Source organism: Suricata suricatta, chromosome 7, assembly GCF_006229205.1.
Source record: "Suricata suricatta isolate VVHF042 chromosome 7, meerkat_22Aug2017_6uvM2_HiC, whole genome shotgun sequence".
NCBI lineage: Eukaryota > Metazoa > Chordata > Mammalia > Carnivora > Herpestidae > Suricata > Suricata suricatta.
The window spans coordinates 102,937,832-102,954,831 of record NC_043706.1 but is presented as its reverse complement, the minus strand read 5'-3'; the positions used below and the strand labels follow the sequence as shown (position 1 = coordinate 102,954,831).

Genomic DNA, 17,000 nt, shown 5'->3' with positions numbered 1-17,000 from the left:
ATGAGAGGGAATGACATATGGCCCTTCGTAGGAAAGTGGATGGACCTTGAGGGTGTCATGCTGAGTGAAGTAAGCCAGGCAGAGAAGGACAGAAACCATATGTTTGCACTCATAGGTCTAGCAGGAAAACAAGAGAGACCTAATGGAGAACCAGGGGGAACGGAGGAGGGAGAGAGAGTTGGGGAGAGGGAGGGATGCAAAACTTGAGAGACTATTGAATGCTGAGAATGAACTGAGGGTTGAGGGGGAAGGGGAAGGGGGGAAAAGAGGTGGTGGTGATGGTGGAGGGCACTTAAGGGGAAGAGCACTGGGTGTTGTTTGGAAAACAATTTGACAATAAAATATTATGGAGAAAAATAAATAAATAAAAATAAATAAATAAATAAATAAATAAATAAATAAATTTCTGGAATAACTTGTACCTAGTTTAACTTTGTGTCTTCCATTTCACCTACACTTAACATCAGAGGAAGTTAAGACTGCAAAGAACTGAGAGGACATATAGGTTACTTGTAATAATATGTCTTTAAAAATTTTTTTTATGTTTTTTATTTATTTTTGAGAGACAGAGAGACAGTGCAAGCAGAGGAGGGTCAGAGAGAGGGAGATACAGAATCTGAAGCAGGCTTCAGGCTCTGAGCTAGCTGTCAGCACAGTGCCTGACGCAGGGCTCGAACCCATGAACAGTGAGATCATGACCTGACCTGAAGCCGGCTGCTTAACCGACTGAACCACCCAGGTGCCCCATAACATGTCTTTTTAAAACTTGTTCTTTCTCTGCGCTCTACTGCAACAGTGAAATGGGACAGGACCAGATCTTCTAATTTTCAGTCCAGTGGTTCTCCCTCTGGTTTGCATATTGGAATCACCTGACATCAGCTGTGGTGCTTTAAAAAAAGCCTCAAACTCCCAGAGAATTTGGAATCTTTGGAGTGCAACCCAGACGTCAGTATTATTCAGATCTTTCAATATGATTCTAATGTGCAACCAAGATTAGTAATAAATGTCCCACAGCCCCTGGACCATTCTTACTTTACTAGATAATTCTATTAATTTGAGAAACTTTTATTTTTTCATATAAAGAAAATTTTAAAGTAGAACAGTACTAAATGTGAGATGATAGTATAACACATTTTTGTTTTGCTTACAATAGTAGCTTACGTAATTGTTTAACTTTTCAGATATTTCGAAAGAAAGCAGTGGAACTTGGGATAAAATTGCTACCTGCATTTCATACTCCTTCTGGAATACCTTGGGCATTGCTGAATATAAAAAGGTAAAATTCTTCATTTTGGCAACATATTGTAAGTTGGAATATACAATATTGTGGTTTAACTGAATGGATAATTTCTTGTGTGATGTCAGTGACTGATACCACTGGGAGTCTTGGCATCTGTCCTTGTGTTGGAAGCTCGTAGTTTTCCAGGTTCCTTGGCCTTCAATGGGTCCCTATCATGGGATGGTGTGACCCCTACAGAGTCATCCAAGCCAAACATGATTTGAGGTTTTCACTATTTCATGGTCATGTTGAATATTGTCTCCCTGTAGATACCAAGAACAGCCCATTATCTTTTTTTAATTTTTAATGTTTATTTTTGAGAGAGAGAGAGAGAAAGAGAGAGAGAGAGAGAGAGAGAGAGAGTGTGGGGGGGGGGGAAGGGAAGAGAAAGAGAGGCACACACACAGAATCTGAAGTAGGCTGCAGGCTCCAAGCTGTCAGCACAGAGCCCGACATGGGACTCGAACTCAAACTGCGAGATCATGACCTGAGCCAAAGTCAGACGCTTAACAGACTGAGCCACCCAGACACCCCAGAACATCCCATTATCTTTAAAATCATCGTCAAAGCATTTCACTTCCAAAGAATCCAAGCCCTAAAAGCACTTACTTCAGTTAGGCTGCCGGCAGAGATACTGCAGAGCCAGAACCTTGTGCTATGCAGATCTCCTGTGTAAGGAGTGGGGGTGTGATAGATGGGGAGCCCCTGGGGCTGGCCTGCCCACAGCTGTAAGGAGGGACGGAACTGCTCCACTGACCCAGGTCAGCCCAACCTTCTCATCCCATTTGGGCGGAGAATCCTATTATGCCAAGTCCATGGGGATTTGGCTCCAAGAAAACCTGGGCTAAACAGACTTTCTGGTATTTTCCCAGGAAGTAATTTGAATTTTCATGATAGTTGAATAGTTTGTCAATAAACAGGTTTATCTTAAGCTGCCTTCTTAACCCTTCTTCTCCGTAAGTAATTACTTACATATGTACCTCTTTGTGGTGGTGTTGGTGGTGGTGGTGGTTGTCTGGGTGGTGGTGGGGGTGGTGGTGGTGATGATGATGATGATGATAGCTATTTTATTATTATAAAATATCAAGCTTTGTTCTAGGCTCTTTGCATGTATTACCACATTCAATCCCACAATGACCCAAAAAGGTCAATACCATTATTATCTCCATTTTGGTAGTAGGAACTAATAAGAAACTTGCATCACAGAGAAATTAAGTAATTTGCCTAACAACCTATTGTATGTAATTGGTAGTGATAGAATATATACTTAGACATTCATACACACATCAACATATGTTAAACAACTTCCTTGTTTTTAGAAATGCCAAGAGGATGTACAGGGTAATTTGGCAGGATTAATGCACATTTATTCTTAATTACTTAGAGACCTTTCCTAAAATTAATCTTAAATAATCAGTGAAATTAATTATATGGTTAATAAATCAGTTAAGTGTCATGCTTTTTTTTTCATTTGTATATTAAATATCGATACCTTGACATCACACTGTACCTATTTATAACTGTGTGTGTGTGTGTGTGTGTGTGTGTGTGTGTATGTTTGGGGTGGGAGTGTTGAGTCAGTAAGGCAGTTCACTTGTTAGCTTGACTTCTGTCTTGTATAATGTGATCTCTCAGGATCCGTTTTTCCCTTTAGAGGTCCTACAGCTTTTCTTGGCCGCCTTGCAGGCCATAGCATGTGCTGCAGGGACTCAGAGCAGGAGTGGTATCTGCTTGGCCTGGAGGCAGTACGGTGTTTGTTTGGAGTTTCCTGAGTCTTTTATTTGGCTCATGTAGATACCCATAATAGCCTTCCATATCTCTGGACTTTGTATTTATAGATAATACTCTGACCTAGAAACGACTCTGCTACCTGAAGTAAGACCTGGTTATGAAAACACTTTGCACACTTAACACTATTTTTTTCCTACTTACTCTGTGAGAAAAAATGATTATGAGCATGATAATACATTGAGTTAAGTGGTTATCAGGAGACCTGGTTCTAGATATTTTACAGCTACTCAGAGTGTCGTAAGAGCAATCATTTCAGGTCTCTAGGATTCTTTGTAAACTGGAAGTTAGGCCACTTTAGTAGTTGTTTGGTGCACCTTTTCAGTTTTATAGGCCATGTGGAAATTCTGATGATCCATGACCCTCCCCTCCTAAAACGCACATCCCTGACCGCACATGTTTTTATACAGCTTCCAAAAACTAACAGTACCATCGGAGCCCACGCAGAACCTCAGAACCCCAACTTTAAAATACTGAAGTGAATGGTCACTCCAACCTCTACTCTGAGATTCTGTGGAACTAATTTGCCTTGCTTCCTGAAAGGTAATTAAATAAGGCCCTCCTAAAACTAGCAGAGAGAGGTGTGCACCTCCATCATTGCTGAAGTTCAGTCAATTATTGTAAGGTGCTCATATCATTCAGTTAGTTCTAGCCTCTCTCAAAATAAGCATAAGAAATTAGATTATTTTCATGCATATTTAATTTTATGTAGTGTTTGCTTCTAACAGCCAAGAGGATTTTTTTCTTAGTTAAAAGTATCCTTAGTGTACAGCAGAGATAGTTTTCAGTACATAAAGGAATACTTCTAAAAATTTAAATACTGAATCCTCTATTATCTTTTATATCTATACCTCCTGAAAATTCATTAACCGATATATAAAGTTTTTTTATAAAAGCCTATTTTGAATGTATAGTATTTCACATTGAATTTTTTTAATTTCAGAGGTTACAGAAAAATTATATATGTTAAAAACTAATGTGTCACTTTATGTATTCTCTAATGTTTCCCTGTCAAACTAGAGGAAATTAGATGACCATCTGACAGTCGATGGGAACACTTTTAATTTCTTCCTGGGTGATTCGTATAACATTTCTTATTATATATATATTTTTTTTCCATTCTCAATCCCTTTTACTAAATAGCACTGACTTGCCCAAATTCACAAAATAAGCCATGGCAGAATTAATAGTGAAATTCCTCATATCTCTTTGCGTAATCAAGTATACTCATCGAATTCATTCTCCTTCCAGCTGTGAGGCTTATTTGCCATCTTAAAGAATATCCTCTAGGAAAAGAAGCCAGAGTTTCCTATTTATCTGTAATAACTGCTTTTCAGGATGTGCTGTTCATGTCAACCTGTGCATCTATGCTGTTTCCTCCGAGTGTCTATATTTTTACAGTATGGGCCAGAGGATAAGGGACAGCTGGCATGGAACTTCTTTTCTAGTTTTTTGACAACTGTCACCAGTAAAAGTTTCAAAGGAGAGGGGAAAAAATATGTCTGCAAAAACATATTTTCTTAATTATCTTCTCAGAATAAGGGAGTGTCTGTGGAATGATGCCCACAAGAATAAAAATGCTTGAGGATGCTTTTCAGAATAGAGTAGCTACATACTGTTGACTGGCTTTGAAAGTTTTGGCAACAATTACGATGGGAAAGGTATAGAATATGCTGTCTGTAACATCATAGTTCTTTTCCTTCTGTTTTAAAAATATGAATGCTGCTTTTTGCCAACACCTATATGTTAACAAAAAGTGTGGACTCGTTGGTGTTATCTATTCTCATCCCTCTAGTATTCAGATTATTGCCTGAAGATAATTGGTTTCTTTACCTTTCTGTTGTAAGAAAAAGACATTTATTTTAGTCCCTGCTGTGATGAAGTTTTTCTGTGCTGGGTCCTAGGAAGATCTTCTGTTTCTCTTCACTTTATTTAAAAAGATAACCGACATGATCTTTCCCTCGGGGTATTCACGTCCTGGTTGATAAAGCAGAAAATATATTTTATATGTTACTATATTATACACTCACTCATGTAATTGACAAATGTAAGCTGGTCTGTGCCAAGGAGAGATAATAAGTACTCACTGAGTTGAATTTAAAGCAAGCAGTAGTCTGAATTGAGGAGGTTTATGTATTTGGAGCCAGAACACCAATAAGGCAAATTGGATTTCAGCATTTGTGCAAACTGAGAATAGCAGAGCATCTAAATAATTTACTCATATTCCACATTAGGAATTCTGTCCCAAAATCTGTTCAGAAAAATATATATGTAATTATCTCTTTTGCTACAGTTGTAATAATTCTCAGTTTAAGAGCTGCTATATTATGTTGTAAGTTAATCGGAATTGTGATTTGATGGGACATGGTAATTTGAGCATATACCTAGGTGTCATCACAGGACCTGGTTTGACTAACATACCAGCTTCACCAATCCGATAGTAGAATAACGATGTGTGTATTATATAACACCTCTGCTAACAGGAACGCAAGGCCTTTTTAGTAGATTAGATTTTTGGTAGAACTCAATCTCTCTACTGTGAAAATGTCAAAATTTGATGTCTGGTCTTATTATTACTGTGAACAGGAGGCCCTATGCGTTCTTTTCCTCCACCCTACAGAAGAAAACTCACCTCTGTGGTTTGTAAAATCAAGCATTTCACCATTTCTGTATTTCTAGGTGTAATTCAAGACTAGGTAGAGTAAACTTATTAGGTTTGGGGTTTTCTCCAATGTGTTCTTAATTTAAAATAATATAGTTAATGTTCCCGTTACTCATTTCTATCACAGGGCATACAGTCTGGTCATTCCTAATTATTATTCTGCCTTTCTGGATAAATGAGTTCGTTTTAGTTATATACTATTTTATCACTTGTTTCTCTTTGTCGATTTTTCTAAACTGGCACTTGCCTGGTTGTTATTTAGGTTAGGGGAACTGTCTATAGCATGTGCTTTTGTGGCGCACGTGAAGGAATGTGCTGGGAAGTGACTGATCTCCATTCCAGCTCTCATTAGTCAGTCAGCCCGGTGATGAATGAGCGCAACTCCTTCACCTGTTCTTATTTCCTGCTTTGTAAAGCCTTATTTACTGACTGCTCTAATTATGCAACACAAATGCATACTGTATCATTAGTTACTTCGCAATTTGTATTATTATTATAATTAAATTGCAAATTGCTTTACTTTAACTGAAATGGGACCTTAATTAAGAATACTATATAGCTTAATGTTTTCTAATAGTGAAAGATTATCCTGTGTGAAGCATGTACTATAGTAACAAAAGGCAGTAGCCCCCTTATTGAGTTTTACTTTGGGTGTAAAATGCTTAAGTATTAATTATAGTTGGTTTCAATAGACACAAACTATGAAAAATAGTCTAATTAAGCTAAATATTTGAAAAAATATTTTCCATATATATCCCTGTGTTTTGACAGTTGAAATTAAATGTTCACATTATTAAATTGTTAGATTTTAAGATGAAGCAAATAAAATTTCATTCTATAAGTCACAAACAAAATATGTTTAAAAATAAATTTTTTGAATGTGAACAGATCAAATTTATTTAATGATTTGCTAATATTCTGAGGCAAAATGCTAAAAAAAGGTTCTGTAGCAGTGATACAGCCTGAATGTAACATCAGAGTTGCATCTTATCTTTATCTCTTCTTTTTTAAACATTTATTTATTTTTGAGAGACAGACACAGATCATGAGCAGGGGAGGGACACACAGACTTGGAAGCAGCCTCCAGGCTCTGAGCTGCCAGCACAGAGCCCGATGCGGGGCTCAAACCCAGGAACCGTGAGATCTTGACCTGAGTCAAAGTCGGAAACTCAACCAACTGAGCCACCCAGATGCCCCTTTTTATCTTTTTTTTAAATATGTTTTATGGATCTGCTAAGAACTCAAAGTTTAAGCAACTCTAGAAAAGAGGAAGTTGCACTTCTTCCAAGCATCTTCAGCTAACCTACTCTGTTTTTATTTTTTCTGGTTGAATGTTTTACTAAATTGGGTTTCACTCTTTTATCTATTTTCATTCTTTTGGCCACTTATACTTTTCTAGAAATGATAATAACCATATTTTAAGGTTTAATACTGATATGCACAAAGCTACTAATATCAGACATTAGAATATTAGTAGCATAGTTAAAGGTGCTATTCATGAACATTGTTTATATATAGCTGTTGGCCTTGGATAAGTCATTAAACTGAGTTGTCTTCTCATAAATTAAACTATAATAATAGCAGTAATTGTATTTATCCTGATGACCTCACAAAGCTTTTGTGGAAATCCAGTGGATTAATTGTAAAAGGAGATTAATCATTTCAAAGTGGTATGAAATAAATGTAAATTGAAATTATTATTAATTTTTGGTTTTCTCAATTTTTATTATAAAATTATGTGGTGCGTATAGTATTTTAAATTATGTAAAATAGTACATAGCTAAAACTGATTTCATTTTGATACTTCTTTTATGGCAGTTTTTAAGTTTTTAAGCCACTCAGTGCTTTTAACCCATTCTCAAGTCTCATTTCCCATATCAGGAAGAACCAGCTGGAAATGTAGAGAGAATGTCTCCATGTATTACATGGAGGATTGTGGTGACTCCATACCCAAACATTGTTATTTTTTAGAATATTTTAGAATCAGGCTATAGGGTACAATCTCAGTTTCATCTCTAAAATTATATTTATTGGTGAATTTTCTTCTCTACAAAAGAACTGCTCCATCCATAAGATTTAAGAAGTATGTGAGGCAATAAAATGCAGTGTTCTTTTCCCAAGTCCCACATATTAGCGAATGTTTAATTACTATGGCATAAATGTAGTCCATAGGAAGGTGTGTGTGTTCTTGCTATAAACATCTGTATAGCCCTCTTTCCTAGTTCTTAGGCTGTCTCACTTCTACATAGGGTCCAACTGTTGTGGTTACTCTCTCCTTTCCAGTACTTTACATTTAATAATATTATATATATATATATATATATATATATATATATATATACATACACATATATGTATATATATATAATTTAACATATATTTTTTTGCTGCCTTCCTATCCCCAAGTCTGTTTTATTTGGCTTGGAGTATGGTCTTGGCATTTTTCAAACCCCCTCAGCCATTCCAATATTCAGCTGGGGTTGAGAATCACTGCATTAAATCTAGTGTTTATATGCTGAGGATAGCTTCATTTCTCTTCTCAATTATCTTTGAAAACATTTCCCTGCCCAGTGATGGTCAATTTAACTTTTGAAATATGGAAATATTAGAAAATTGGTGTGAAAATACCCAGCTTTGATAGGACAGTAGTTCTCAAATTTTAGAGTATGTAAGAATTGCCTGGAGAGTTTGTTAAAAGTAAATCTTGCTGGCTGTACCCAAAGAGTTTCTGCCCAGACGGGTTTTTGGTAAGTCTCAATAATTTGCATTTCTACCCAGATCCCAGCTGACAGAGGCTGATACTGCCAGTGCTGCTGGTGCTCAAGGACCATACTTTGAGAACCATTGTAATATAAGAAATGAGCGATAAGAGCTATTTAGATTCTCAAATCTCAGAGCTGCTCAGTGAAGCCCCCAACTCCAAACATCCTTGAGGGGTGAGGAGTGGCGGGGGGGGGGGGGGGGGGGGGGGGGGGGGGGGGGGGGGGGGGGGGGAGGAGGCTTGTGTTTCTATGACTAATTTACTTTTGTTAATAATTACCCAACAGTTTCAATTAATTCTAAGCAGTTTATTTCCTCATCTAGAAAGCACTGATTCCAGTCATTAATTACCCAAAAAGAGTTTGCATGTTTTTTCCCTTGCACTATTATATATTTTTTTAATCCAGTAAGACTAGAAAGCAAATGTCGGTCCAATTTAGCATAGAGGGAGGAAAAAAAAAGCATTTTCAATGAAGGACTTTGGGGTAACATAGAAAGGAGAGTCCTTTGTGTAAAAGCCATGCCTGTGGCTCAAGCAAAGCAACTTTATTTTCAGCAGCTGGTGACTTGGTCCTATAACTGTGAGGGCATTCCAGAGCCCAAGTAGCTGTGATCATCCTCCCATCAGAAGAGAAGGGAACCTAGGCTTCTTCTGGATCATTTAATTCTCTCACCAAGCTTCAGATCACTGTATCTGTGCCAAGCACTCCATAGCTTGACCAAACTATAGACATTTATTTATTGCAAGTGGACAATAAGGATAGCAACACTGAATTTAAAGGTACTTTGTGTATATCCTCCTTTACTGGGACCTAAGGGACAAGAAATTCTGAATAAAGGATGCTTTGCTATTTCTTAGTTGTGCATCGTGAGGCAGTAAGAATTTGAAGAACCTGATGGTGCCTGAACTGTTCCATTTCTTCCCACTCCTCTGGCCGTAATTGAAGTTAATACCCAGGTAAATGAGGTTTTCGGTGTCTTTTATTCTCTGGAGGAAGGAGCAAACCGTATTTGTTTTTGAACACAGCCTCTAAGAGTCCTCATTACTTTTCTAAACCACCCCAACCTCTTGCTTCATGAATTCCCATCTGCCACAGACCACTTCTGCCTACTTCCAGTAGGGCAGTGGCAGAAAGTCGACATGTGAATGGAGTAAATTGGCTAATGTTTTATTCAACCATGGATTAGATGCTGGAAAAAATGTGGTTTTTTTTCTGTATTTGCTGAAGTACCCACACTTAAAGCTAAATTACAGCATATGAGTAATTAAAGTGCAGAAATTTATCAAGGGTGATGTGTAGGCAATTGAGAGACAATCTACCCTAAGAGGGCTGCTTAAATCCCTTAAAAAATGACTTGTGGTATGTGGGAAGGCTGGTAAGAGGCCTTCCTCACTATTCAGTTCTTGGCAGATAGATGCTTGGTACAGAATGCACGGAACTGGATTGTTAAACATGACCACCGCTTTCCCCCGCAGCACCCCCGCCGTCGAAGCAGTTAACTCCCCAGGACAATTTTAAGGACAATTATAGTTATTTGAATGCAGCAAACTCAAAAGTGGCTTTCGTCTCAAGTTTTTCAAACATGCAGAACTAGTATTTTACAGATTCAGCTTTGTTCACTGTATTCACACAATTGGTGGCAAATCAGACTTGGCAATTGGGAATGTATTCTGTGTACAGGACTTAAATTAGGAACAAGTCAGAACACATAATTCATACAATGCCTTTACAGGTCAGCAGTGGAATAATCTTTTCAAGGAGCTTGCTACCCCAGGTTTTTAATGAAGCAGCAATCAGTTTTCCTGTGATTAATCTCTAGACCAGGCTCATGTTTTTAGTGTGGGGCAAACCTTTCAAATATCTAATTAATAAAGTTTAATTTAAAAGTTTATGGAATTGTTTGATTAGATGTTTAGAAATCAGCCTAGGTATCAAAGCAATTTCTCAGCCCTTATTATTGTTAATCATTGTAAATATGCAACTAACTACATGGAATCTTTGGGAATTGCAAGGTCAATATAAAATATTTATACTACAGCCAATAATTTTTAAAAGTCTTACAATCTCAGTGGGTACATTAACCACTTCATGTTTTCTGCTCATGCAGTAGTAGTGGTAGTTGATCTGTTCTAAAAAATGGGATGAACGGTAATTGACTGCAGTCTCTTTTATTAACTAGAAAAAGAAAAGTGATGGAGCAATAATAAGAATTAATTGTAATTTACTAATCTGGAAATTAATGTGCAGCTGGGCAGGAGAACAGGCAATGGAATTTGGTGATTTGGCAATCATGACAAATTATCTTCATCTGTAAGGTAGAACGTTGCTAGCTTTTCTTTATTTGAATTTTAGTAACAGACCTGGTTTTAGGAAGACCTTATATGAATGCTCATGTTGCCCTTTTATCCTGGAAATGTCAATTGGAGTTTAGCTTTATTAATTAGGTCTCACTTTCCCTCTTTGTCATGTCATGCTATAGTTTTTATGGAACATTTGTACAAAACAGTGATTACTGGTAATTGACCTGCATATGTTGAATAATCTTAAGATGCTACTGAGGGTTTAATGTACCTTGTAAATTGAGAGGCTTCCAATTAAGTTGAGTTCTTAAGATAATCACTTTCAAAACTAATCAAGTAATAGGACATTAGTAAAGCTCTTATTGACTTAATTGTGACAAATTAATAAACAGACCCAGTGCAATTACTATAATGGTTCTATCAGTGAGCAGTTTTCCAAAACTTAAGCATAAATCTGTTCTATCCCCTGTAAGTACAATAAAAGTTACATAAACCATTTTAAGATGAATATCATTTCTAATAGCAGTGTGTGAGTACAGTGTAAAAATACCTTAGATTTGTCGTGTTACCTTCTTTTTAAATATGACTACATTTATTGCAGAGGTCAGTGAATCTTCTTGCTAAAGCCTTAAAAGCATATGATTTTATAGGATATCTTCTGTATGCCTTGAGCAAAATGATTACACATTCTTGGGTTCTCTCATCTCTATTTTTCTATGCCTGTGCCCTTGGGGTTAGTGCCCTCTCTCTTTGGAGAGCCATAGAATGTCCTGTCCTAATCTCAGTCCCCACGAGCTGTCAGCATAGTACCTTTTTATAACTAGTTGGCACTCCGCAAATGGACTTTGGGAAATAAATGAATTATGAATTACAGATTTGCCATAATTTTTTAATATCTGACAGTGCCAATTTGTACAACTTTGCTGATTATGTTTAAGAAAATGACATCAGAAAGAACAGGAATAGAAATCTTGCTTCCACTACTTTAAGAATAGTATGACAAATATAAATACTTCTCCAAGCTCACCAAAACTATGTGTTTAAGATGCTGAATATGACTCTATTAAAAAATAATGTGCCCATATCTTCTCTCTCCAAGCTTTGGTTTTCTCATTTTTTAAAGTGGAATTAATAAATTGTATCACTTTTCCTGGGATAATGTTTATGACAGAACGCAGAAATTCAAAAATTTGGGCATCTTTTAGATCCAAAAGTATGGATCACTGTGGAATTTCAGGATCCTGAAATCATCATGATAGCCATCCATACAGCTTATTCCTTACTGTGTTTAAGTTAAACTTTAGCACAGAAGAATGGACTTTCATGTAAAGAAGTGTGTGCATACTCATGTATGTGTATAATAGGTGTGCACACATCTGTAATTCTAACATGCCTCTCATGTGTTCAGTTTGTAACTCATGGTCTTCCTCAAACAAGGAAAGTATTGTAGAGACCTCCTCATAGTACTTGTCATTATCTGGAACAGAGGAAGTCAAGTACACAATTTAACCACATGGCTAAAGAAGGATTATATTTAAATTATTGGAATAACCTAAAATAAAGACTGCAGTAAGAACTAAAATTGTGGTGATTTCATTAATTGTGAGGCATTAAAATAGTAGCTACTGAACTTAATAGGAAAAAATTCATATTACCATTGTATAAATGCAGTACATTTAGCTACATAATTACATGCAATTACTGCAGCTAATCGCGTGATGGAATTTGCAGCCCACTATTATGTCAGGACCATAAGCCCATGGTTTTTAAGTTTTTTTGCCCTCTTATCAGTGAATATTTTTGAGCACTCACCCCAGAACATGTACTCTTATTTGTAAATTATGTATGCATGTACCACTGTATTAATATATTCTATACACTTATAAACACTCAAAAAGAAAAATTGTAAAGGATAAGAAAGAGATGAGGAAATAAGGTATTTTATTAAGAATAAATGAATTTTGGGGTGCGTGGGTGGCTCAATCAGTTAAGCATCCAATTCTTGATTTCGGCTCAGACCACAATCTCATGGATTCATGAGTTCGAGCCTCACCACACCACTACTGTTAGGCTGTACACTGACAGCTTGAAACCTGCTTGAGATTCAGTCTCTCTCCCTCTATCCCTGCCCTGCTAACACTCACTGGCACACTCACATGTGTGTACCCCACCTCAAATATAAATAAATAAACTTTTTTTTTTTAAAAAGTACATGAATGGTAAGTTTAGTCAGAGCATTGTGGGGGGTTTTTTTGTTGTTGTGTTGTTCATTTCAGTTTAAGGCTTATGATACAATGAGTGTCTCAAAGGTCTTCTGTTTCCCTTATTTCAAAATGTGATTTTAAATCTGTCCAGAAGGAAATGGTAACAAAGTTGTGTTGGTGAGACAAGTGTGGCACTGGCTGACTTTCCTAAAACTTGATGTTTGCATTAAATCCCATCCTTCGGTTATGCAAAGAAAATTCTTGTAATTCTGCCAGAAAATGTCAGTCTTTCCTGACATCATCCTTTGTTCTTGCAAAGTAAAAGAAACAAAAACCTCTGGAACTTGTAGAAGATTTTAAAGCAGGAGAGAAACTTCCATTCTCAAGTTTGATACAAATATGAGTTGTGAGGTGGACCACTTTCATAAATATTTTCAGAAACATCCAATTTCAAAATGATCTTTCCTTAGGGTTCTTTTCAAATTCAGAATTGATCCGTGTTAAGTTGTTACTTTTCTTTTCAAGTTGTAGAATAAATGTGTTGTTTTCTTCCTATTTCTTCTACTTTTTCTTGTTGTCCTTCTCCTCTTCCTCCTGCTCCTCCTTCTTGGCTTCTTTAAATCATCTCATAGGTAGCATACTACTGACAACCACGTGTCCCAGTAAAGATCAACAAATGAGTTTTCTTTTTCTGAAATGTCGACTCTTGATTAAATTCTCTGCCTCAAGATAATCAGAAAATTTCTATTTGTTGCAAAATATTCTTATAGTCACTCCCCATCTCTTTATGAAGTACTGTAATATAATTACTCTGTTGTGTAAGGTCTTGGATTTTAAAATTAACTGCATCAGTGACCTTCTATAGCACATAAACCATACTACGTCAGAAGTCACTGACTGCTGTAAAACAAGTGAGGGCCCCGCTGACCTCTTCTAACAGTGTAGTCTCTGCAGAATCATCACGGGGCTATGTTGTATGGAGCCTTTCACAATACGCACCAAGGGAGGGGCGCAATGGATATCTGAATATTTAATTTGATAAAGCGCTTTTTTTTCCTTTCAGATAAAAAATTTAGGAATAGCAGCTTTGATCGTTTCTTCCTGCACTCTAATTAGGAATCTTGCATTCTGCTTCAAAGGTTGCTGCCATAAACAATAAATATCTAAATGTCATTTACCTTTGTCAAGCCCAGACCAATGTCTTATCATTCGGCAGTTAATAATGGGCATATTGTCTCATGATATTAAGCGGACTTTGATCCTGTTTAGATTACTCTTGAGAATATTTTTTAAATTGGTTTCAAGGGAAGTTCTAAATTACTTTTAACCAGCTCTAAATATTGTAAGACTAAATAATCTTGTGGCACATTGTCCTTTATTTGTATTAATTTTCTCCACTATAAAGTGGGTCAGCTGTGGAAGTGTGCCTGAAAAGATTGTTAATTAGATCAAGAACTTTTCTAAAGTGACTTATTGGTTTTAATATGAAATAGGTCAGAAAGTGCTTGAAGACATTAATATTTAATATTGATTGGGTAAGCAATAAAATGGCTGAGGGTATTAGTCTGTACTGGAAGAGTCATATTTTTAAATGGATGACATATTTGGTGTTAATACCAAAATTTTTGCTAGATCCAAAAGGTTTCAAATTACAGAATTTGCTAATTTGAGTTTCTGAGGCCCATGACCAAGAGAGTAATGATATCATGTTTATATTTGAAAAAGAAATTTCAAAAACTGGGATTTGTAGGGTAAGTATAAGCTCTATATAGAATAACCTATAAAAATGGTAAATTTGCTTTTTGAGTTTTTCTAAAAACGGTAAAATCTAGGTCTCTTTTCAAACAAAAGGTGCTACAAAATATTATTATGTTTATCATAAGGAAAAGGGTATAAAGGAGAGAAGATGGGAAGCAAGAGGAATTATGAGTGAATAGGTTATAGGCAACCAGACAAGCTAATATTAATGCCTTATGCTTCTGCCATTCTCTGTAGTCTACAGAGGAATTCCAAATATATGTATATTTTAAAGTTTCATTAATTTGTTTTAATCTAGTCTAGCAGAGACATAAATACCCACTTCTGTAGTTTGAATTTCCTTTTGAAATCTTTTGTAACTATTTGAACTTTTATGCTTTTAAATAAAAACATCTTAGTAACCTATTACTTAGTCCTAAATTTGTATCTGAATCACTTGAATCCCATTCTTTCCCCTTTCCTCAGAAAGAGTCTTCAGGGGAACCTGAGTGGCTTATTCGGTTAAGCATTCAACTTCGGCTCAGGTCATGATCTCACAGCTTGTGAGTTCGAGCCCCACATCAAGCTCTGTGCTGACAGCTCAGAACCTGGAGCCTGCTTTGCATTCTCCGTCTCCCTCTTCCCCTGTTCCTGCTCTATCTCTGTGTCTCTCAAAAATAAATAAACATTAAAAAAATTTTTTTAACCGTCTTCAATGGTAGCACTTGTATTCTTGAATGTACCCCTTTGTCATTCTTCCAGGATCTTTTTTCCTGGGCCCCTTCCCCTCTCCAATCACTCCATCCTTTTTCTTTTTTGCTAATTCTTCATCCATATTGTTTCCCTTTTTTTCTCTCTTTATTTCTGGTTCTTTGCCACCTGGGCCATCATCATCACTTATTTCAACCATCACAAAACTTTTAACAGATTTTCTTGCTGCCAAGACATCTTCCTGAGTTCCACAGTGTTGGAATGTTTTTAAAATGGAAATTCTATCATGTCACTTCCTTATGTCTTCTTCTTTAGTGGTTATTCATTACCCTAAGTATAAAATCAAAACTAGCCAAAAAGATGCTCTGTAATCCGTATTTCTGTTGTACAAGCTGTAGAATTTCTCAACTGTGTCATGGCCACTCTTTGTGTATTTACATTATGGCTGTCTGGAACAAGTTTCCCTTTCTCCCTTCCCCTTTAAGACACGGCAGGGACAACACCACTTCCAGGAAGCTTTCCTCATTTCTCCCTGCATCTGCGGAACTGCCCTAGTGTTGCCCAGCACCCTACACTGCCCTGATGGAATAGCCTTACTTGTCTCTGTCATCCCAGGCTGGGAATGCTCTTGCAGTGTCAGGTGAGTGGCAAGTGTCCACGTCCTTCTTCAGGGCACAGATGAAGAGGCCCAGAAGATGCTGGGAAACATAATTTCCCTTAGTCAAGTAGTAAAGAGGGCAGCTATAAGTAAGGCAAGGGTGCTAGACACACAGTTTGGTGTGAGCCTGACTACATGACGCAGACAGTTCACATGGGGAGTAGCTGTTTCATCTTTGCCTTCTAGTGTTCACTGTCTGCACGAAGGCAGGTGTAGGTGATGAGTGGATCAACAGTTGAGGCTAAGTCCATTGCCTTTTTCAAACCGTTATATGCAGATACATCCAGAGTCCCCCCAGAGTTTAAAAGGCAGTAGCCACCCCTTCATCCAGATCTGTAGCCCAGCCGTCACTACAGATTTTAATCCCTATATCCTACTGAGTGCCAGATAGTTCCTTAACTTCATCTGTCAAAAATCATCTGCATTTTTAGCAGGTGATGCTGGGAAAACTGGACAGCAACATGTAGAAGAATGAAACTAGACCAGTCTCTTACACCATACACAAAAATAAGATCAAAATTGCTGAAGGACCTGAATGTGAGACAGGAAACCATCAAAACCCTTGAGGAGAAAGTAGGGAAAAACCTCCTAGACCTCCACCGCAGCAATCTCCTACTTGACACATCCTCAAAGGCAAGGGAAATGAAAGCGAAACTGAACCCTTGGGACATCATCAAGATAAAAAGCTTCTGCAAGGCCCAGGAAACAATCAAGAAAACTAATAGGCAACCGACAGAATGGGAAAAGATAGTTGCAAATGACATATCAGATAAAGGGCTAATATCGAAAATGTACAAGGAACTCACCAAACTTCACACTCACAAAACAAATAATCCAGTGAAGAAATGGGCAGAAGATATGAACAGACACTTCTCCAAAGAGGACATCCAGATGGCCTA

General features: G+C 37.0%; 1 protein-coding gene across 1 annotated transcript in view; it reads left to right on the top strand.

Moving 5' to 3' along the window:
- MAN1A1 (mannosidase alpha class 1A member 1) overlaps positions 1–17,000 on the top strand; it is a gene marked incomplete at its 5' end in the record, with an annotated part of 170,800 nt that overhangs the window by 94,814 nt on the left and 58,986 nt on the right. Inside the window, one exon of the mRNA XM_029943218.1 lies at positions 1,182–1,276. Coding sequence (XP_029799078.1) covers positions 1,182–1,276 — 95 coding nt within the window. The remainder of the gene's footprint in view (positions 1–1,181; positions 1,277–17,000) is intronic.